Genomic DNA, 23,266 nt, shown 5'->3' with positions numbered 1-23,266 from the left:
TTCGAGGATCAATTTGGAGTCAAACCGAAATTTTCGCTATCTAGGGGCAAAATGGTCATTTGCCACTTGGGGACAAAATGAGAATTTTAGAAAAGATTTTTTTGGCCCCATTTGACTTATTGGAGTATAATTTGACTCATTGGAGTAAGATTTGAGGTTTAAAAGTGAAAAATTTTAATTACGGTATAATTTGGAGTAAAAGGGTAAAATGGTAATTTTACCACCCCAGGGGCAAAATTGTAATTTTCCACCACCAGGACATTTTCCAGCACATGGTCTTCATTTATCCTCATTTTGACCATTGACTAATTGTGTGGTGGAGATAAAAAGGATTAAAATTTTAAAATTTTAAAAACTAGCCAATGACATGATGCCATGTGTCATACCTTTATTAATTTATTATTTTCCTTTTTAAAAGGCATAAAATCAGCCCATCTTCCACCCCATGGCCGGCCAAACCAGCAAGAAGAGAGAGAAAACAAAAACAAAACCCTAGAGAGAGAAAATCAAAGAAAAAGTGTGAGTTTTCAAGGAAATTAAGTGAAAAAGGTGAGATTTTTTCTATTAAGCTTGAGTTTCCTTATTCCCAAGCATTTCTCTTTATTTTCCATGATTAAATTACATGTTTTCATGATGAATTCAATTCTGAAAAAATGGGTTAGGAGAGAGAAAGTTGTTGGATTTATTTGATTTTAATTTATGTTAGTGTTTTTAGTTAGTTTAGCATATTTAGAAACAAAACAACAAGAAAAGAATTTATTTTCTCCCCCAACCATTAATGGCTGAATTTACCATGTAGTGAGTGAGGATGAGTTTGATTTTATTCTAGGAGAATTGGTTAAGGAATAATGAATTATGAGCCTAGAAAAATAATGGGAATTTTCGGAGCAAAAATACGAATTTTTACCCACTAGGGGTATTTTCGTAATTTGTTGTTGGGACTGATAATTTGCATCACACTGAGGGACATTAAGTTAATTTGGGTGCAATTGAGGTATAGAAACTGAAAAGAATTAAATTGGAGTTTAAACGAACCCGTTAGGAATTTAATCGAGTGATAAGACGAATTAGGCTAATACCGGATTTAGATAGTTACCAGTGCATTTTTGCATTCCATATCATGCATTGGTAGTCCAAATTAGTTTAATTTTGATTTAGTACCAACTTAGTGAAATTCTCGATTTTGTACTGTGTCAAGGTGGTGAGTCCTCCAATAAAGGCAAGAAAATTGCATCCGAGGACCAGTAGACAGAGTGCTTCGAAAGTCTGCATTCTAGACATTGTGAGTAAACTTATTATCGTCTTAATTATCTAGAGTAGTTTTATACAACTATGTGATTTTATGAAAAATGGGTTTAAATGGTAAATTGTTATGTTTTAAGGGAAATTGTGATTTTATAAAATGATTTTATAAATTTTCTGAAAAATCGAATATTGGTTTTGAAAATAGAGTAATTGGAGACTGCTAGTTTGTGTTGCAAATTTATGGTTCTGAATTGAATGGCTTATGACAATAAATGAGCATGAATGGCTAAACTGATTTTGGTGTTATAATTATTTATACTGTGTATTCAGCCTTGAGAGGCTAGGTTGTGATAAATTGCCATGACATGCTAGAATGAATTTTATTGATTGGTGGATTATATATTAATTATTTACTGCAGAGGGGGTTCCGTGGATCAGCCTATTAGAGGGGCACGGTAAACTCCATTATATTATTACCTCGAACGGAGAGGCGCGTAGGGTATCTCCTGGGGTATAGCTTAGGGTTCACTTCACGCCAAACCACCACGTGAAGGGGAACTCAGCCAACGCCAAGGAACGGTTGTATTTTTTTCAAACAAAAATATATTTTAAGTGTACACAAAATTTTAACAGCCTTGGCGGACTCGGTTAGATGCCCTGCGCAAGGTATCACCGAGTATGAGTTTTGGCACGAGCCAAAGTTTTAAGAATTTCATAAGCCAAGTTGATTACTCGATTTTTATGGATTGATTTTATTTGGTTGAAATGAGTTGAATAGTAATGAAATTACAGTATGATGATTTATTTTAATTGTCTCCATTTACTCGACTTTAGATAGTTTAGATGGTATCTGTTTACTCACTGGGATTTTATAATCTCACCACCCTCATTTCCTCATATTTCAGGCTCAGGGAATTTCGTAGTTAGCTGACTTGAACAAGGACCTTCATTTGGACTCGAATCGGTAAAAGCTGTAGGTTTCCAGCTTCCGATGCATTTTGGATAGATATGGGCCCACGTGTCACTGTAAAAGAAATTTTATGCTTTGGTTATTTGCTTTATAGTATATATGAATATAATTATCTTTTATGCTATAAGAATTATGTACCGATAGTTTTATGAAAATTATTTTACAAGAAAATAGTTTATTTTATTGAATACTTTTATCATATTCAAATGGTCAAATTTTCACTTCAAATGAACGTTTTAGATACTTAATTTTTTTTTAATCATTAAATATATATTTTCAGCTTACCTACTACATTTTTAGCAAGTTTCGAGGTTTTCAATAAAAATGACGAAAATGCCCCTGTGAGCAAAAAAAAATGTTATGTTATGATTTGGAAATGATTTGTAATCCTTCGTATTTTGATTATTTGATAACTATTGCTCACCAGGGAAGTGCAAAAGCTGATACGAGAGCCTTGCGAGGTTTCGATCGACATTCAGGGTGAAGAATGTTTGTCGAGGCTTCGCGGCGGTTGTCACGGGCTCGATGGGGAGTTTCGGGTCGTGACAGGGTTTCTATGGACCAGCCTTTAGAGGGGTATAGTAAACCCCATTATATTCTTACCTCGAATGGAGAGGCGCGTAAGGTATCTCCTAGGGTAAAGTTTAGAGTTCACTTCACTCTAAACCACCACGTGAGGGGGAACTCAGCCAACGCCAAGGAACGGCTATGTTTTCAAAACAAAAACATGATTTATGTGAAATGTGAATTTTAATAGCCTTGGCGGTCTCGGTAAGATGCCTAGGCCAAGGTGTCCCTGAGAATGGATTTATGGCACAAGTCTAGTTTTTATGAAATTCATAAGCCTCTTTACATATTTTAAATGAAATGTATTCTAATGCTGTGACCCAGTTTACGATGATTTATTTTATTGTCTCCATGTACTCAACTCTAGATATTTATGATGATGTATGTTTAATCATTGGGATTTTATAATCTCACCACCCTCCTTTCCACCCATTTCAGGTTCAGTATAGGCTATAGATAGCTGATCTCATCGAGGACTACCGTTGGATCTGCATTTTCCAAACCGTAAGTTCATAGTCCTCTTTACTTTTGTTTATTCGGGGGCCCTCTTGTTATTGTAAATTAAATTAAATATTTTGGCTTACTATATTTCAGTATGTATAAATTTATTTAGCTTTTACGCTATAAAAATTATTCACGTATAACTCTATAAATATTGTTTTATAAGAAAATAGAATATTTTACTTAATATTTCTTTTATTTTCTTATTATATTCAAATAACCGTAATTTCGTTTTAAATGAAGATTTTAGACTTTTAAACTGATTTTGAATATGAATTATGTGTTTTGTACTTGTATATTACGTTTTAGCCAGTTTCGAAATTTTTGAGAAAAAAATTACTAAAATACCCCTGTGAGACGAAAATTAATATTTTATTTGTTTTTAGTTGAAAACAGTTTAAAATCTTTTAGAACACGATATTTGACAATGGTTGCTCACAAGGGAAATGAGAAACTGATAGTAAAGCCTTACGAGATTTCGGGTTGACATTTCGGGCAATGAGTATCTACCGGGATACCGCAGCGGTTGTCACGGGCTCGAGGGGAGTATCGAGTCATGACACCTTATGAGAGATATAAGGGTCAAGATAGACTTGAACTAATGCAAGAGTCCCTCTCTTCTGCAAGTAAAGAGCCAGTGCAACAGAAGTGTTGCATAATTGGGTGGGATAGAATATCACGAATCCCACATTAGTAAGAGATGAGGTGGGTTTTAAGTATATAAACATGGGTTTTTCACCACTTATCAAGCATGTCATTTGGGTTGGGAACGTGGGCTCATAATTTATAGGCTTACTTAAGCTCTATTTTCAGAGTTCAAGGTCGTACAAGGTTAGGCTTAAGTTTCGGCCCATGACAAGCCGCACTTTATAACGACAAAGATGATTTCATCCACACACATCAGTGATATTACAAAGGAGCAGACAATCCTTATCTATGCCATTGTTACTGGTAAATCAATCAACATTGGCCAGCAAATCTTTAATGTCATACTGCACAGTTCAAGTATAGAACGAGATGGTATATGGTTCCCTTCTTTGATAATTGCTTTGTGTGGGAGAGCTGGTGTACATTGGGACCAGAGTGTAGAATTGTTGCATCCAAAAGCTCCCATTGATGTAAGTATTATTCTTAGATTTTCTAACCCCTCTGCTAGTGGTGGAAGTTCTTCCTTTACACCATGACCTAGAGCTACTCGGTCTCAAGTCCAGAATTTGACATTGCCTCAAGCCCAGAACGTTTCGAGCTCCAAAACATGCAATAAATGTCATATCAAGTGGAGTGCAATCAAACGATGGAGCAAATGTTCCGTGCTTGTGCCAACTACATAGGGATGTACATGGCCAACTTTCGTACTCTACCAGATCCTCTCTTAAGCCTAGATGACAATAAGGAAGAGGAGTAGAGTCTCTCCACAATCTTACTAATGAGGTATTCTTTTACCTTTTTCTTTTAGGTAAAATACCCTCACCCCCTATGTTTTAATCGAAATTATACGGAGGTCTATTAGTTTTCAAAATAGATACTCCTCCCTAAAAAATATTTTTCACTGGACACCTAGGTCCAGCCGTTAGTCAACTGTTAGTGTCACCGTCAATTTGATAACTTGGCAAGGGTAAAAAGATAATTTTACCCTTGATTAATTTTTAAAATTACTATTATACAATTTTATTAATTTTTTATTAATTAAAAAAACTTTTTAGTTTAGGAGCACCAAACGGGCTCTCTAAGGGAGCATCAGTGCTCCCATCCCTTAGGGAGCACCCCTCACTAGCTGGTGCTCCCTTTTTTTTAATTTTTTAAAAATATATAATAATAATAATAATTTTTAAATTAATAAAAAAAGACATTTTAGTCTTTTCATAATCTCTGTTAATGGTGCTTGCATTTTTCAAACGAAGTGTCCATTTCAAAAACTAATAGACCTGCTTGAAATTTTCACCAAAACTTAAAGGTGTGGGGGTATTTTACCCTTTTTTTTTTCTAACTTTCAACATTGAGAACAATGTAAAATTTAAGTTTGGGGGAAAGCTTGAATTTTTTTTTTTAGAACCTATAGTTTCATTTTTATTGACTTATGTTTTCATTTATTTATTTGCATTTATTTTTTTAGGTTTTAAGTTATTTAGTTGTTTATCATTTACTTTTCTTTATAGTTTGGTTTAAGAATTTTAAGTTAGAGTTGGTTATGCTAATTTTTTAATGATTTTCCTATCCAATGATGAGAACTTAGTTATCTTTTTGTCTTTTGCTTTTGGTAAATATGGATATTGTTTGAGTTTGAGTGAATTCTTATATTAAGTATCATTGTTAGAATGAGATTTTCATTAATTAAGCACTTTATCTTTTTCTTAGAATTGTTGTGCATATTTAAAGACGATTTATATTTATGTGAATTTTGATTATTTCATGAATTTTAGAATTTGTTTGATTCTCTCTTGAGGCAAAATCTTAGGCAATACTTAGTTAAGGAAATGAATTAGGCCATCTTTGGACCATTTGAGCCTTTCAAGCCTACCTTGATATATTTTTATCTTTAGTATACCCCTTTGAGCTTAATATTACCTTTTGTTTATTTTGTTAAACACATATATTTATATAGCCTAGCCTATAATAAGTTTCCAATTTTGCATCCTTCATTCCTAAGTATGTTAAAAATTTTAGGAAATGTATTGAGCTAAATGTTAAATAAAAAAGAAAGTAAAGTTGATGAAAAAATTCAATTGTGCTTAGCATTCAGCCCACTTTCTATATTAAAAAGAAATAAGTTTGGAGGTATAGAATTGCGATTGAAAAAAAAAAGAAGAAGAAAAGAAAAAGAATAAAGTGTTGGACAAAAGAAAAGTTTGAAGTCAAAAAGAAAAGTGTTACTTGGAGTACGATTTGAGTTCTACACAGGTGCTAGAATAATTATATGCTTAAGATGATTTAAGCTTTATAAAAATATCCTTTATCCTACTTTGACCTTAACCATTCATTGCAAGCTAAATAAAGTCCTAAGGATCCTTGATTAAGTGTTAGTCTACATTAGTGGAGAGAGAGAGAGAGAGATGAAAAGCAAACCTATGGGATTCCTTTATTAATTTGAATTTTGCATAAGTATAAACTTATCTTAATTGCATGATATTCTTTGTAAAAGATTACACACACACACAAATCCGATTGAGAATGAGCTTGCATTTGAATTGAATCATGAATTTGAATGGTATCTCTATTTTACCTTAAGTTGAGATTTCGGGATAACTTTTGAGGAAATTATGGGATATCATTGATTTGGTGAAACTTATCTCTAATTAGTTGTTCTATTTAGTTGTTTTTTTTATTTAAATTGTTTTTTATCATTTATGTGTTTTCTTGTGTTTAAAGTTGCTTTTATGTTTTTGTTCGAGTACCAACAAAATGTTAAGTTTGGAGGTGTGATAACCCTATGTTATAGAGTTATTTTGTCACATTTTAAGTATTAAATTGGTTAAATTCTTGATATTTAGTTTAGGAATTAGGTATTTTTATTTATTTGTCTTAATTTAGTAAATCATGTCGGGTTGATTTAATTTAAGTTATTTTATTTTAGTTTGATGATAATTTGCTTTTAGTTTAGTTATTATTGAGTTAGTTGCTTTTGTAGGTGTACAAAGGAAAAGGGCTTCAATTGTTAAAGAATAATGCATAAAAGGTCCATGCTTCTTCTACACATATTCTAATATTTTGAGCATAACTCTCATTCTAGAAGTTCAATTGATGTGATTCTTAAGCCAATGAAAGCTAAGAGACAAAGCTACAACTTTCATGCTTACCATTTTATCCAATTCAGCTTGGAAGAAAGAGAAAATTGCATCACAATTTGGATTGTAAGAGGGAAAATAAGACAAGATAGAACCTTGGGCACTGCAGCCATGGATGCATGGGCGTCGTGACGCCGCGAAGAAAGGTGCACGGCAAAAACAGAGAGCAAAATTTGGAAATGTAATTCGAGTAGGATTTTGAGCCCTATTTAAAGACCCTGTCAAAGCACTTGAAAGCAACAATTAAGATAAGTTTTCTCTAAAGAAAAAGAGTCGTCAAGTAAGCAAAACAAGAGGAAAAACTCTTGAAGATTGAAGATCAAAGACTTGACAAATCTTAGTTTCTTTTCTTCTTTAGTTCTCTTTATATTTTCTTTGTTTTGTGTTGATGATTAAACTTTTTTGGATGATGTTTCTAATAATTATGAGAAACTAAATTTCTTATCTAGAATTACAATTGAATCCAACATGTAGTTTGAATTTTCAATAGCCTTTTTTGCTTATGATTGATGGTGTTTAAGTTGTTTATTTTAAGCATCTGATTACCTAATCACCAATTAGATAGATAAGGTAATCTAAACGGAACTAGAATAGAGAATTTAGTGTAAGCCTTGAATGAAATTGCATATGTTCAATATCAATTGCATGATATGATTGATTCGATTCACGTATAAGGTAAGAATACATTTACATGTTATATGTAGCTAATTTAGAGTCTAAACTTAATGAGTCTTTCTTAATTGCAATTTGTATAAGAATATAGTAAAATAGTTAAGAGATATATTTTTATAAGAACATCAGAAGAGACTTCTAAATACATTAGAATTATAAGCTAACAACTTAGATGTTTAGTTAGTAAAGAGAAAGTAGAAGAGATTCAAATGAAGTGTTGAAGAGATATTGTGGTTTTAGACTTTTGTTTGATTGAGTTTATCTAATTAATTTGTAATTCTTGTTATTAATTTTAGTTGTTTTAGTTTTCAGTAGTTTTAAAAAAAAAGTTAATTATTTGGATAAGATTGAATTGTTTTAATTTTAGAACTTAGCAAAATTTTAGTGCAATTTCTCATAAAAACAATACTCTACTTTTCATTATATTACTTGTTAACGATACGTGCATTTACGTGATAAATTCGACATCTACCATTAATTGTCCCAAATTAATGTCTCATTTGAAAATTAAAAAAAAAATCATTCTTATTTTTCTTATTATCCTTAATTATAACACAACAATTTCTTCTCTTTTCTTATTTTCAAAAGTAATTTGTAAATAAAAATTCATAATAAATGAAAGTCGACATTCTTCAAATATATGTAACAATAACAAGATAAAGCATTCTTCAAGCCCTCTAATAAAAAAAAATTTTAAAAAGAGAATAAAAAGAACAAAGTTCAAGAGAAAAGTAACTACTGAAAGTTTAAAATTGAAGGCCATGCTCCCTAGCAGAATCAGCAAGGGCTTCTATGCGTCCATGATATGGATATCCACCTCTGTCAAAGGCCACCTTTGTGATCCCTTGTTCCAAACAGGATTTTGCAATGCATTCACCAATCTTCTTTGCCACTTCCTGATGCCAGAAGATCAGAAAAATTGCACAATTTTATCAAAAAAGAGGCAAAAAAAGAATAACAGAGAGGAAGCAGAACAAGTTATGAAAGAGGCACCAAGACCTAAGCAGAAGTTGGAGATGGAAATGGGCAACTAACAGTTCAAGGTCCACACAGAAACAGAATGAAGGCTCTGGCAAAAGTAAATTCAACCATGGACACGAATGACAACGAGGAAAATCAAAAGCCAACGATCAGCATAGGTTGCCTACAAATCTCAACTATGGGCACCAAGAACAATAAAAGGAAAATTGAAAAACCAACTACTAGCATACGTTGCCTACAAATTTCATATTTATATAATCAGGCGGAAAAGGAGAAACACACACACACACACACACATACAGGCTTACACAACCAAGTGAGATTCACAAGTCGCTGGAGAGGTAATTTTAGGAGAAAACGAAAAATTAAGCCTAATTCACAACAACAACCGAAAGGACAAAATGTTTAGAGAGAGTTCCGAGGCTTGAGTACTACATCCCTTTTCCATTCCTCTTCCATGTGGGACACTACTAGCCAAGACAGCATCTATGTATTTCTTTCAACCAAGAGAAAATACAGAAAAACACACCCACAAAACCTGTATAACAGCTCAAAAAAGCAATTGGATACTTCAATTAAAAGAAGAACAAGGCCAATGAAAAACACTTTAGTTATCATTCGGAATCAGACCAATGAACTAAAGTCAAGTAGGAAAAAATGGATTTGATTCAGCTGACAGTTAATTTGTATTCACAACTCACAATGGTGGGACCAGATGAGTAGTCGAACTCCTCGCAAATTGGTTTCTGCATTGTTGAAGCAGAAGCAAGTGTGTGCATCTTTGAGTCATCAATGACTTGGACATAGAGATGCTTGTTGGAGCGGAAGACACACAGTCGCGGTCTATCTGGTGTCCCTTCAACCTGCAAAAGTAGGAAACACTTGTGGTAAAATAGGTAATACTAAAATGAGGGTAGAATCCAGTGGAATTCAATACGAGACAATAATATCATGTCCATTTGAGGAAATCAACCATTAATAACTAATAATGATAATAACAATAGAATCAGGTGATGCCCTTATCTATCCACCCATCACCGCTGTTATCACTTTTAATACATAAAAGATTACTCATCCCCCAATATTTCTTCACATATGAAGAAGAGAATAGCATGACTTTTATTTTTTTTCATTTGGGGGGGGAGGGGGGGGGGGGGGGGGGTACATAGAATAGTATGGCTCTGACAAAGTTTCAGCACAGCTTAACATCACAGGGTTCCTTAGATTTTCTATCTATTATTGTTTGGACAGAAATTCTCTAACCCAATTTGGTCCTAAAAGCATGTAGCAAAAAGAAAAATCCTTAATAAATTAGTAAATTTGAAAAGACATTCACTACTAGAAAAGAAATGGGGATAAAGGTAAAAAAGCATTTGCACTTTCTTAATGAAAGCATAGCAAAAATGATGCCTGAATTGGAATTATAAAGACATAATAAAACTGGGTGGGAAAAAACAAAGAGAATTGGGTTTGTGATGGCCATGAGATTTGACATTTATAGATAGAGTAACCTTCTTCCTAATGCGAGAATGGCGGGCCTGACAGTCTTCTCTTCTGGTGCGCGCTTTGGCTTGAACATTGAGGAGGATCGAGGGTAAGGATGGGTGTGGACATGGCAGCCTCGGGCTCAGGGAAACTCCCAAAAATGAACTGTGATTATGATTGACAGCACCAGGAAACTGTAATCTCGTAGTCATAGTCATAGTTGTAGTTGTACTTGCCATACCCATTCCGGATCGCCGGATTCCTGTTTGTGTTCTTTTCAGTTTTAAACAAAAATCAGCAGATTATATTTCCGAAAGATGAACACAACGGAAACAAGCAATCCCAATTATTATTATTCATTCTAAAACCAGCAAGAATTAGGCATACAATTATAATACCTGCTGTGCTGTCTAAGGCTTTTGAGTTGGGCTGTAGGAGAAGAGAGAAGCAACTGCTCTAAGGACTGAGGATAGAAGGATAAGGGCACTAAAACTTTGTCCTCTTTTCATCCGCTATCAGCCCAGCTCTGCTTCGTGCTGCGGACCCCACGACCGTATTTATAAATGAAAAAAAAAAATAACACTGGTTTTTTGGTAAGTTTGAAATTTTTTTTCTGAAAAAAGTTTTCAATCTTTGCTTTTGTTTGAAAGAGAAAAAATTTTTACCAATGTAAAATGGTCAATCAAAAAATTTATATTGAGCAGGGTAAAATATCTAACACCCAAATTATCGTAAAACATTTTTCATCGGTAATAAAGCAATAAAGTATCATCATTTTCTTTTTTTTATCTCTATATATTAGTCTTTTTCCAACAAAGCATTAGTAATTATTTTCACTGAATTATTTAGTAAGAAAGTGAACACACTGACGTCATTTCATAATATATTTTTCACATAATGATAAAAAAGCCTCTAAATTATTTTAAAATATTCAAATAAGTCATTATTATTTTACTAAGTTCAATTAAGCTATTTTCATTTTGAATCAAATAACTCCTTATAACTAATGATTGATTAATTGTCATTAATCAAAATACCACATGTCATTTTATATCCACACGGTACTGACATGATGCTAATATGAAAGATGAAAAATGTCATATGATCAAGTTATCATATCACATTAGTACGTCACATTATCATCAATTATTATATATTAGTATGCCATGTCAATAACACGTAACATAAAATGACAAGTGATATTTTAATTAAGTTAATAATTAGTCATATAAAAGTATAAGAACTTATTTAACTAAAAATAAAAGTGCAAGTACTTAATTAAATGCAATAAAAATATAATGGCTTATTTGAATTTTTTTTTTGAATAGTTTAAAGTTTTTCAGACATGATGCCTTTTTTTCTTTTGTTGAATTGCATAAATAGATCAATAAACAAAAGATAGCAGAGTTTCATATTGCAAACTGAAATTGAATTCAACAACAATATTTCATATTATAAGCAAAAATTACATTCAACTACAGTACTTCAAGACTTTTATGCACTTCATACACTATTATAACCCATAGGGAGGGTCAACATTCTCATATGTAATGTGAAACAAAAAATGATAAAAGAACCAAGGAAGTCCCTGTACTATAGAGTTTTGTTCAATTTAATCTTTTTATTATAGAATTTTGTTTAATCTAGTCATTGTATTCTAGTATTTTGTGTAATTTTGTCATTATGACATGACATACAAAAACTGATGTGGCAAAATTTTTTTTTCAAATTTTTTTTTTATTTGACACATTAGTGCCACATCAACATTGCCTGATGAGTCAACATAGTTAACGACTAATTTCGACGCGATTACTCATAGAGACTCAATTGCACACAATGTCAAAGTATAGCACTAGATTAACCACTTTTTGGATAAATGGACTAAATTGAAAAAAAATGCTATAGTCCAAGAACTTTCTAGGTAGTTTGACCAATTTTTTTTAGACTAAAACACCCAACATCTTTCTTTTCCACTTTCTCTCTTTCATTCATTTTCTCTACTCTCTTTATCTCACTAACCAACATCCGCTCAACACCTTTCTCTCTAAACTCTAGATCTCATATCATCGTAATTATCGGTGCCAAAAAAGTACTTTTTTTTCACTTTTCACTCCTCTCAATCTTTCCATTGTTTTAGTTTTTTTTTCTAAAACCCTATCCCTTCCTCTTTTTTTTACACTTCTTTCTTTCAAGAGAAAAAAACAGATCTAGTAGTCAAGTAGTGAAAATAATCATCACCAAAGACTCGATTTGGTAAAGTTAAAAAGTTTTCTCAAAAAATCTTTTCATTTTTTCTCATGTAAATGATTTAAATGTTAACTTTTAAATCTTTTCATTTGGTAAAGTTAACTTTTTGAGATTTAGACCTCAAGGATACACTCTAGAAAAGCATAAGATGTTTTCCATCTATCTTCCTCTCTTTTTGGGATTGACCCCATAAACCTTAGATCAAACCCAGTCAGAAAATATTACCCTCCCCCTTTATTAGAATCTATCCCAAAAAGCAATAAAACAATAAAACATCATTATTCTCTTTATTTATTATTCTTCCCTAACAATGTATCATGAATTATTTGTATTCAATTATTTCATAAGGATTATATCATATAATTATTTTTACTAAGATACTACAATCTTTAATATAATACAAAATAGTTTAGGTCAATTGAAGAAAAATTTTATATAAAATAGGAAATAAATTTTTCACACATGAAAATCTCTTATTTCTTTTAATTTTCAATTTAAGATTTATTCACTTGATAAACTAACCAGTATAACAATATCATGAGAAAAAAATAAAAAGGGTTAAATAGTATTTATAAATATACTCTTTCTATGGGTAAAATATCCCTATCTCTTTAAGTTTTGACCATAATTTACTTTGAGTCCATTAAAATTGGAAATGGATACTCCACCCTAAAACCTCAAATGTCATTGACAAATTTTATAAAATGATTAAAATATGCGTTATTAGAACAAAAGCTCAAGTAATGGTGAGCTTCCAAAAAAGCGGTGAATTGGAAATTTTTAAAACTTTTTGCAATTTCAATTTTGTAACTAAATGAGTATTTAGAAATCAAAATTTGGAGATTGATTTGCACTTAATTTTTGTAAACAATATGACATTGACAAACACAAAATTAAGGGTTAGAGAAAATAGCTTTGCAAAACAAATTTTATAGAGGTTTTCTTCTTTTCCCTTAACGTGCTAAGGAGTTTGTAAATCCGCTATTTAAAATGCCATTTCAAAGCTCGAGCACAACTTTTACTAAACCTTTTCAAGGCTAAGGTTTAATCTTTCTACCTTTTCAATAGTTAGGTCAAAATACTCATCAAGTCTCTGTACCCATGTATTTTATTCAATTTAATCCATATACTCAAAATTGAAGAAATTTAGTCCCTTAATTTTGAGAATTGAGCCCATTATAGGCCCTCCCCTTAACGATATCCAATTTCACCGTTAAAAATGATAATGTCAGTGTTAATGTGGCACACAATGCTACCATAGCAAGTAAAGGTGGGTCAAATTGTTGACGTGGTAATACCACGTCAACATCTTATTTTTTCCTTTATTTTCACTAAAAATTTGTGCCATTGCTAAGATTCAATCCCACGACTTTAAGCACACAAAAGATTTCACCACCGCACCTAAGCCTTTACTTTTAATTACTTCTTGTTTCTCTTTTTTTTTTTGTTTTTTTACTTTCTTTTCTCAAAACCATGTCATTTTAGTACTTTCTTAGACTCTTAAAAACCCTAGTTATAAAAGCATCTTCTTCTCATTTTTTTCTTTCCTAAAGAGAAACAAAAAAGGAAGTCGAGAGAGAGGGGAAAGGAAAAAAATGAGAAAAATGCTTTTATAGCTAGGGTTTTTGAGAGTCTAAGAAAACACCAAAACGACGTAGTTTTAGAGAAAGAAACAAAAAAAAATAAGAAAGTAAAAAAGAAGAAAAAAGGCAAAAGCAAGAAGTAATTTAAAGTAAAGGCTTAGGTGTAGTTGTCATGACCCAAACTGGGAAGCTGTGACCAACGCATGAGCCCAGTAGGTAAGGCCCGCGAGACTCATGCAAGCCCCAGAGATTCAAACCAAATAAAATCACATACCATTAACTGAAAGTTTCTACATCAAATATATTCTTAATATAACATAAATTTAAGTACATGTAAGTTGTCCCTTAGCACATAGTTCATACATATTACTGAACATATACATAAGCCATACATTGGCTAACAAAGCGGGTTTGTCTCAAACAACCCTTAACACAGTAACATCATATGCTAACAGTTGGTCCCGTTAATATATGCTAGAGGGGAGATGAATAGCACAATTTGGCTCTTGATTGGATGAGAAACTAATTTTCAAAACAAAAAAAGTAAAAATAGAGTAGACAATGGACAGCAATTTATAGTGGTTCGGTCCAAGACCTACATCCACTACCTTGATTATCTAACCAAGGATTTTCCCAACAATTCACTAAGAATTCGGTGAAATTCACAAGCTTCCACCAAGCTTTTATAATGGTTTTTCGTAGGCTTAGCCACAACCTTTACAGTAGTTTTTTTCGGGCTAAACTAAAACCTAAAGTGGTTTTTCAAGGCTCAACCACAACCTATAACATTCAAGCTTTCCCAAGCTTGAACAACCCCTTAGAGTGACTCCCTCACTCTAAGTATACAAGAAGAAATGGTAAAAGAAAGTACCTATGATCACTGGATGATCTGATTGGTATAGGATTGAGTGCTAATCACAAATGCAAAGAGTAGGCGTTGAGGTGCAGACAAGTGCAGTGAAGTTTTTCTGGTTTTTCAACTTTTTATAACTCAAATCTCAGTCAAAGCTTCAAAAAACTTCTTTCTCATTGTTAGAAAACCCTTTTATACTTGGAGATACAACTCTGATGGCAGTTGGGCAATTGGTGCCCGTTGGAAACAGTTGAAGATGAGTTTTAGCCGTTAATCTGTCTTGTAGTGCTCTGGTTCAAGTTGCAGACAGAAAACTTTTAGTCGACTAACTTGGTTGACTAAGTTGATTCTGTTTTCGATTTGCAGATTCTGACAAAGGACACTTAGTTGACTGACTTGGTTGACTAAGTTGGTTTTGTTTCTCAAACTCTTCAGCCCGCTATTTCTCCAATTTGAAATTTGATCAACCAATGTTCTTCTTTGTTTCACCAATAAGCTTCCTCCTTGTTGTTCAATTATATCTTGTTGAATTTATCCTTCTTTTTATTTCAAAAATACTTTTTAAAAGGTCAAGAGATTAATTTTATATAATGATTTTCTACATACTTAAATAAAGGAATTAAACACAAATGAGTGTGATTGTTTTATTATCATCAAAAACTAATGGAGCCAACAATCTCCCCCTTTTTTATGATGACAAAACAATCATTGATTAATATCATGGTGTCATTTTGACTTATTTTATTTTCAGTAGAAAATGGGAATTGCTCCCCCTTAGTGTGTGCATAATTTACTTACTTTATTCCAGCAAGTTTTGTTCATTGTTACGTGGAGGGAATGACAATATACATTTAGATTCTATATATGTGTATATACATGTTCATCAATGTAGAGTGATTTGCAGTCAGAAATTTTCAGCTGAAGTTTTGACAGATTTTCATTAATATTCCAACTGCTGTTAACATTCGAATTTTGTCCACATTATTCATGTTTCAACTTGTAGACAGTACACACCATCTATATCTATTTATAACCAGAAATTATCCACAATTGTATAACAAAAATCATCTATCAGCATGTGAATCCATATCAGCATAGAAGTAGTAAATTTTGTTCATGGTAGTCAAAATGCTCAAATAATAAGATATTAGCAGATATCAATTTTCAGTAGTTAAGTAACATAAACATGTCAGCATTCATGTTTCACATACATCCACATAAATAACAGAGTTAAAGCTAAGTGTTTAAGTGCCACCAAGGCACAAATAACAGTTAAATAAAAAGTATTTCAAAAATGCCCCTAGATTAGTTATGCTTCCTATCTCCTATTTCTCTAATTTCATGCTCCCCTGGTTTTGCTTTCTTTCCTTTTCTAGGTTCTTGGTTCCTCTACCTTAACATTTTTTGTTTTTAAACATTATTTCTAGTTCCTATTTTCTGCTCCCCTGGTCCCTGGTACCATACTTCTCCCCCATTTTGTCAACATCAAAGGAAGGGAATTCTACTCATCGGATGAGGCAAAGGGTGAGGATTCAATCCCATAGAAGGGATTAAGAGGGAATGGAGAGGTTTCTCAGAAAGGAGATGACTTTCTAAAAGAGGGTTCTAGAGTAGACTTGTCTGAAATGTGAACTGGACTGTGAGGAGAAAAGGCTGAGGCTGGTTTGGACTTTTCTACCAATCTAGAAGACTTTTTTCTTTTGAAAAAAGTTATATTGGTTGCCATAGTCTTCCTTTCTTTGGTTGGTTGTTTTGCCTCAGCTGGTGGTGCTGTGGTGGCTTCTGGTTTCCCTGTTTTGGTCTTTGGTTTAGGAGTTAAAGCAGATTTTTTTTCTTTTTCTTACATTTGCACCATCCTTCTGAGTTGTTGTCTTGACAGTGTCTTTTTCAGCTTGTTCCTTTCTAACAATTTGGTGAAAAAGGTCCATAATTGAAACTTCATCTGAATTTGGAGAAGATGCTTATTGTTTCTCAGTTTCTACACCAGCTACCTTAGTCCTTTGTTTTAAGTCATTTTTGCTTTGAGTTTCAAGAGAGGGTGATTTGGCTGGCTAATCAACTCCTTGTGGGGAGTCCTCAGTTTGCAGAACAAGATTGGCAGACTTGTAGGTAGAGCCTTCAGCTTGAGTACCAAAACTTGCAAACTTTTTTGCTGGTTTTGTTGAACCTTTAGCACCTTGCTATGCAGGTAGAGTGTTGGATGTGGCTGAACTGTCTGCAACCACAGGTTTAGATGCCATTTTTTCCTTCTTCTTCAGCTTGTTTTCCAACTCAGTGATTTTATCTTCCATTTTCTATAACTTCATTCCTTGGTCAGTCAGCTTACCATCAATCCTCATAAGCAAATTAAAAATCATCTCATTCGAAAATTTGGAAGGAGCTTCTTCAGGTTGAGCAGGCAGACTGTGATCTTTTCTTGGGCCAGTTTTGAAGGTTTTGATAAACTTCTCTCTATCGAGCACATACCCCATCTTAATTAAGCTACCATAATAAATGGCTTGGTCTTTAGTTTTCACCAAGTCCATATCATACCTTTTAGCCCATATTCCTTTCTTCTGCACCAGGGATGTAATCACATTTCCATATGGCAAATTGACCTTATCAAGTTTGCAGGCACTTCTCATTTTCTCAATCATGAATCTCCCCAGATTTAGAGACACTCCATTAAAAGCATGCTCCATCAACCAAAGATCTTGCAGGCTGATGTAGCTAAAACTTCCACTCCTCCCTTGAATGTTTGCAATAATAAAGTAATGCAATATCCTAATCTGTGGATTGATTATCAGTCCTGAATTACTTTTAGAGGAGTATTTTTCTTTTCTTCCAGTGATGATCTCTCACAGCGAGGACGGATCATATTTTTCTGGAAGTTCAAATTCACCAATTTCACCCTCTATTTCCAGCAGATTCCCTAAGTCTTCAGCAGTTACAATAAACTATTTTCCTTTCAAATATACATTCAGCTTATCTTCTACATAATCATCAGATTCTGCTAATTCCTTTTCTTTCAAAGCAATGCTCAAGTAAAGTTCCTTAACCAAACTTGGACTATATGACCTATTCTTAAAGGTGTTGTAACCTTTAAGTTTAAGTTCATCAAAGTATTCAGATAGACTGGTCTGGATTTCTACATTTTTCTTAAAACTCTTTTTGTCAATGAACTTTTCACTGGAAATTGGTGCATTTTCTATATTCTTGAATCGATACTCATGCAACTTATTTCTAAATTTCGAAGAAGAAGAGGAACTGATACGTTTCTAGAGTGAGGGTTTTGTATATTTCTTCTTGTGCATTTTCTACTTGTTTTCCCTCAGTTTTTCGGCTATTTCCTTCACCGAGGCAAGCACAATTTTCTGTTTCTTCTTCCATTGGCCTTTTTCCTTTCTTCTTTTCTTATACTTCTTTACTTTGAGAAGTTCTGGCCATTTTGGTTTTGGAAGTTTCTTAAGGTCTGAGTCGGTTTTAGAGGCAACAAGGAAGATTTAGGTTTTTTTTTTTAGAGCAACGGGTTGAAGAGGAGAGGGAAGAAGAGGTTGGTAGCAGTTATTGCTCAGAAAACTTCTCATATTCTAAAAAAAAAAACTGCCCTACTCTTATTTCTTCATATTTTTAAATCTCCCTCTAAAATTTTGATTATTTACCTTTGGTAGCTTTGCTCTATTTTTCTTTACACTCGATAAATTAAATTTTTACCACAATTTACTTTTATTTATTTAAACTCACTAAGTTTCATTATTTAAGAATGTCAGACCACTCTCAGTTGACTAAGAATTCCTTAGTCGACTGAATGCATTTTGTTTTCACTGTGAGGGCCAAAGATTTTCTTATAATTTCTTCACATTAACCATCCCCAAATTTCTTCTAATCTCACAAAATCTATCTTCACTCAGTGGTTTGGTAAAAATGTCTACTAATTGATGTAGAGTATTCACAAAATCTATTTAATATCATTTTTCACTACATGGTATCTAATAAAATGGTGTCTAACTTCAATATGCTTTGTCCTAGAATGTTGCATAGGATTTTTTGATATATTGATTGTACTTGTGTTATCATAGTATATTGGTACACTGTGCATAATTATTCCATAGTCTTTTAATTGTTGCTTGATCCAAAGGATTTGTGCACAACAACTACCTAATGAAACATATTCAGCCTCTTCTGTTGATAGTGCTACTGAGTTTTGCTTCATGCTGGACCAAGACACAAGCATCCTTCCTAAAAATTGGCATGTTCCACTAGTGCTTTTCCTATCAGTTCTGCTGCCAATAAAGTCAACATCTGAAAATCCAACTAAGTTAAAAATTGAGTTTCTAGAGTACCATATTCCTAGTTCTTGAGTGTCTATGAGGTATCTAAAAATTCTCTTAACAGCAGTTAGGTGTGATTCTTTAGGCTGTGATTGAAATCTAGCACATAAGCACACACAAAACTAAATATCTGGTCTATTTGCTATTAAGTAAAGAAGAGAGTTGATCATACCTCTATAGAGCTTTTGATCTACATCTTTACCTTTTTCATCTAAATCGAGTTTGGTGGATGGACTCATTGGTGTGGAAATTAATTTCAGTTTCAGCACATCAAATTTCTTGAGCATATCATGAGTATATCTTTCTTGATTGATGAAGATTCCTTCCTCACTTTGCTTAATTTGAAGACCAAGGAAGTACTTCAACTCTCCCATTATACTCATCTCAAATTCACCCTGCATTTCCTTTGCAAAGTTCTCGCATAAAGCTTCATTAGTTGCATCGAATATAATATCATCCACATATATTTGTATAACAATTAAATCATTTAGATATCTCTTAATGAACAATGTAGTATCAATGCTATTTCTATCATATATATTTTCAACTAGAAATTTTGAAAGCCTCTCATACCAAGCTCTAGGAGCTTGTTTCAATCCATACAATGCTTTGTGAAACTTAAAAACATGATCAGACTTTTCAAAATCTTCAAAACCAGGTGGTTGTTCTACAAAAACTTCTTCTTGAATTAGTCCATTTAAGAATGCACTTTTTACATCCATTTGGTACAAATAAAATTCATGAAGCATGCAAAAGCTAGCAACAACCTTAAGGCTTCAATCCTAGCTTCCAAAGCAAAGGTTTCGTCATAATCTATTCCTTCTTCTTGGTTATATCCTTTTGCTACCAGCCTAGCTTTGTTCCTAACTACATTTCCTTGCTCATCTACTTTATTTCTAAATACCCATTTAGTACCAACAATAGGATGATTTGAAGGTCTAGTCACCAATGACCATACTTGATTCCTAGTGAATTGATCAATTTCTTCTTGCATGGCCATTATCTAACTTTCCTCTTTTTCAGCTTCTTCAAAGTTTTTAGGTTCAATTTGAGATAAAAAGGCTAAAAACTCACAAGTTTCTCTAGTTGCTTTCTTAGTTCTAACTACTTGTGAAATGTCACCTATTATTTGGTATTGTGGGTGATCTCTTACAAATCTCCAACTCCTTGGTAGATCATCATGTTGATTTTCTACTCTTTGCAGATTTTCTAGAATTGGAGTTTCATTTTCTCTTATAGATGAGCTTTCCTCATTATTTTTATTATTTTCTAAGCTCATTTCCTCCATTTGTTTTTCTAGAATTTCTATATCATCATCAGTATCATGAACTTCTTTTTGTAAAGTGTTTGACTCATCAAAAACTACATGGACCGACTCTTCAACGGTTAGAGTCTTTTTGTTAAAAACTCTATAGGCCTTTGAGTTTAATGCATATCCTAAAAATATTGCTTCATCACTCTTTGCATCACTTCCCTAGGGGCTGTTTTTCATTGCTCAATACAAAACATTTACAGCTAAAACTCCTAAGGTGAGAAACATTTGGTTTCCTACCTTTGTAAAGTTCATATGGAGTCTTTGAAATCAAGGGTCTTATTGAGACTCTATTAAGAATATAGGCTACTGTATTTACTACCTCAGCCCAAAGATATTTAGGTAGGTTGTTGTCACGACCCAAATTCCGGGTCATGACCGGCGCATGGGTCCAATGGACGTAATCCACTAAACCCAAGCAAGCCTATTATTTATTTTACTTATGATTCTATTTATTATCACTAAGTCGTATTTCATGACTTTGAGTCAAAATAGTGATACACATTGCCAACTCGTACTGGCATTACTCTTTTAAAATTTACATTTAAGTTCATCTATACATAACAAAATAATACTCGACCTCCAGCGGAGTGACTCGGATGGATATACAGCTACCGAATGCCGAGACACCTACCAGAAGATGTACACAGATCTACAAGGACACCTCGTCCTAATTATCGGCTACCTCGTGATCTGAAAACATGAATTTGAAAATGGTGAGTATAAACCCAGTGAGTGAACAAGGAAGGGAACAAGCAACAATTAGGAAAAATTTAAAATCATGATGCACTTGTTTCAAACAATGCAATTTAGTTCATTCCTATTTAAAACCCCTCCAAACCCCAGAGTTTTTTTTTTTTTTTTTTTTCGCTACAGCGAGCATGAATTTCGATGCAGTGAAAACAAGGCAACAAGATAAACATTTTTCCTCACTCAACAAAAGCCATCCTACTAAACTAATAAAATCAACCTAACATTCATGAAAATTCTCAAAGTATAATGTGTCAAATTTTACGTACATTACAACCATAAATCATTGTCCATCAATTTGCTATATCACACACATTTACATATGTATATATATATACGTATATACCCATCATCATCATCTCACCAACCCATCATCATCATCACCAGCTCATGCGCACTCCCTACTCGCACATGGCTGGGTCATCACCGGATTATGCGCACTCCCTACTCGCACATAACCGGGTCATCCTCGGCTTATGCACACTCCCTACTCGCACATAGCCGAGTCAACATAATTACACAACATTATATTCAAGCACATATGTATATCAACATAATGCAGCCACATAGAAATCCATAATAACCACATTTCATAACATAAACCTTTTCTCAAAAGCTTGTTCCCAAGGCATTCATTTTCATGAAAAATTTCATAAAATCATTCAAACACTTTGTTCAAAACAGTCATATTCCCAAAACAATTTTGATAGGCAGTCCACTCACAGGTGTCGAAAATTCGGATTCCGGGTGAACTCTGACTAATAGTCCTCAGGCGTAATTCCTTTGCCTTTTCCGGACGTCTCACCACCTTGACAAATAACCAAGTCGAGGAATTTACTATATTGTCCCTAAATTGATATAAATTAATTTAAACTACTAATGCTTGATATGTAAATGCACAAATATACCCGATTACCGCTTAATCACGGTATCGATTAAATTCGACCGATCACCCGATTAATCGACGATTGTGTCCAAATCACCTCTAAATTAATTCATTTCTCCTCTAATACCTTAATTTACCACATACATTTAAATAAAGCCAAATTCAGCATTAGAACCCTCACAATTCCTTATAGAAAAAAAATTTGGTCATTTGGTGTACTAGCATCGAATTTTTTCTACATAACCGTTTCACCTTACTTCATCATTTTCCATGCCATTTTCCTTGAAATAAAAACAATCCCCCATTGATATTCAGCCCTCATGGTTCAGCCAACAAGGAACCCTAGAGAAATTAAATATTTCTTTAGTGTTTTTGTTCATAACCATGCTTAACTATCTCTAAACACTAACATAGTGTAAAATCAAATTATTCCAACAACAATTCCTCTTCCATACCCATTTTTCAGAATTGAATTCATCATGATAACTCAATATTCAACCATGGAAATCAAGAACAAAAGCATGGGTAAGCTAGGTATCAAGGAGAATTAAAGAAATTTTAACTTACCTAGCTTGTTTCCTTGATTTCTTCACTTTTTCTTTGAATTTCCACCTAGGTTTTCTTGTTTTTCCTTTTGTTCTTCCTTTTTTCTGGTTGCTGGATGTCTAGGCCGAATATGGTGAGGGAATTGGGGATTTAATGGGCTGATTTCTATAGAAAATAATAAAATAATCAAGCATGCCATGTGTCACATGCTTATTGGCCAAAATTTTAACTTTTTGACTTTTTCTTCTTAATTTTCCACCACAAATATTCTGGTATTTATCCAATCCTACCACAATTAAAATCCCTTGGTCTTGACAAGTGCTGGGCCGAAAATTTTACTGATTTGCCCCCGAGACAAAAAAATTACGATTTTGCCCTTATACTCCGAAATGTACCGGAATCTCATTATTTCTACTTTTCAACCTAAAATAACACTACTATTGATCAATATTAACCAAATGGGGCAAAAATTGTTTAAAAAAATTTTCGTTTAGTCCACTAGTGGCAAAATTACCATTTTGCCCTTCTACTCTATAAATACCGGGAATCACAATTTTTCACTACTAAACATCATTT

The 23,266-nt window shown here is 33.2% G+C and overlaps 1 protein-coding gene and 1 long non-coding RNA gene across 3 annotated transcripts; one reads left to right on the top strand and one right to left on the bottom strand.

Moving 5' to 3' along the window:
• The first annotated feature begins 417 nt into the window (after positions 1–417).
• On the top strand, positions 418–2,344 carry LOC148760855 (uncharacterized). The gene is made up of 3 exons (XR_016028637.1): positions 418–549; positions 1,199–1,282; positions 2,151–2,344. It is a non-coding gene; the product is annotated as an uncharacterized LOC148760855 (long non-coding RNA).
• A 5,984-nt stretch (positions 2,345–8,328) lies between these two features.
• Positions 8,329–10,724, bottom strand: LOC18589155 (large ribosomal subunit protein uL18c-like). Of its 2 annotated transcripts, none has more exons than XM_007014011.3 (4): positions 10,602–10,724; positions 10,230–10,476; positions 9,420–9,581; positions 8,329–8,633 (listed from the first exon to the last, which is right to left on the bottom strand). In XM_007014011.3, exons 2-4 carry the CDS (start codon positions 10,446–10,448, stop codon positions 8,484–8,486), a joined length of 531 nt encoding a protein of 176 aa, XP_007014073.3. In that variant the 5' UTR covers positions 10,449–10,476; positions 10,602–10,724; the 3' UTR covers positions 8,329–8,483. The 2 variants fall into 2 exon arrangements, with proteins under 2 accessions (XP_007014073.3, XP_088665555.1); XM_088809429.1 differs by having other exon boundaries at positions 10,591–10,717.
• Between the last annotated feature and the right edge of the window lie 12,542 nt (positions 10,725–23,266).

The sequence above is a fragment of the Theobroma cacao genome, chromosome 9 (assembly GCF_053813885.1).
Source record: "Theobroma cacao isolate CCN51 chromosome 9, ASM5381388v1, whole genome shotgun sequence".
Classification (NCBI taxonomy): domain Eukaryota; kingdom Viridiplantae; phylum Streptophyta; class Magnoliopsida; order Malvales; family Malvaceae; genus Theobroma; species Theobroma cacao.
The sequence above is the reverse complement of the archived record's forward strand: the minus strand, read 5'-3'. Positions and strand labels throughout refer to the sequence as shown.

Coding starts and splice junctions, on each gene's coding strand:
- LOC18589155 (XM_007014011.3), bottom strand. CDS start 10,448: ATGGGTATGGCAAGTACAACTACAACTATGACTATGACTACGAGATTA. Junction 9,582..10,229: donor ATTCTCGCATTAGGAAGAAG/GTTACTCTATCT, acceptor CTACTTTTGCAG/GTTGAAGGGACACCAGATAG. Junction 8,634..9,419: donor ACTCATCTGGTCCCACCATT/GTGAGTTGTGAA, acceptor TTCTGGCATCAG/GAAGTGGCAAAGAAGATTGG.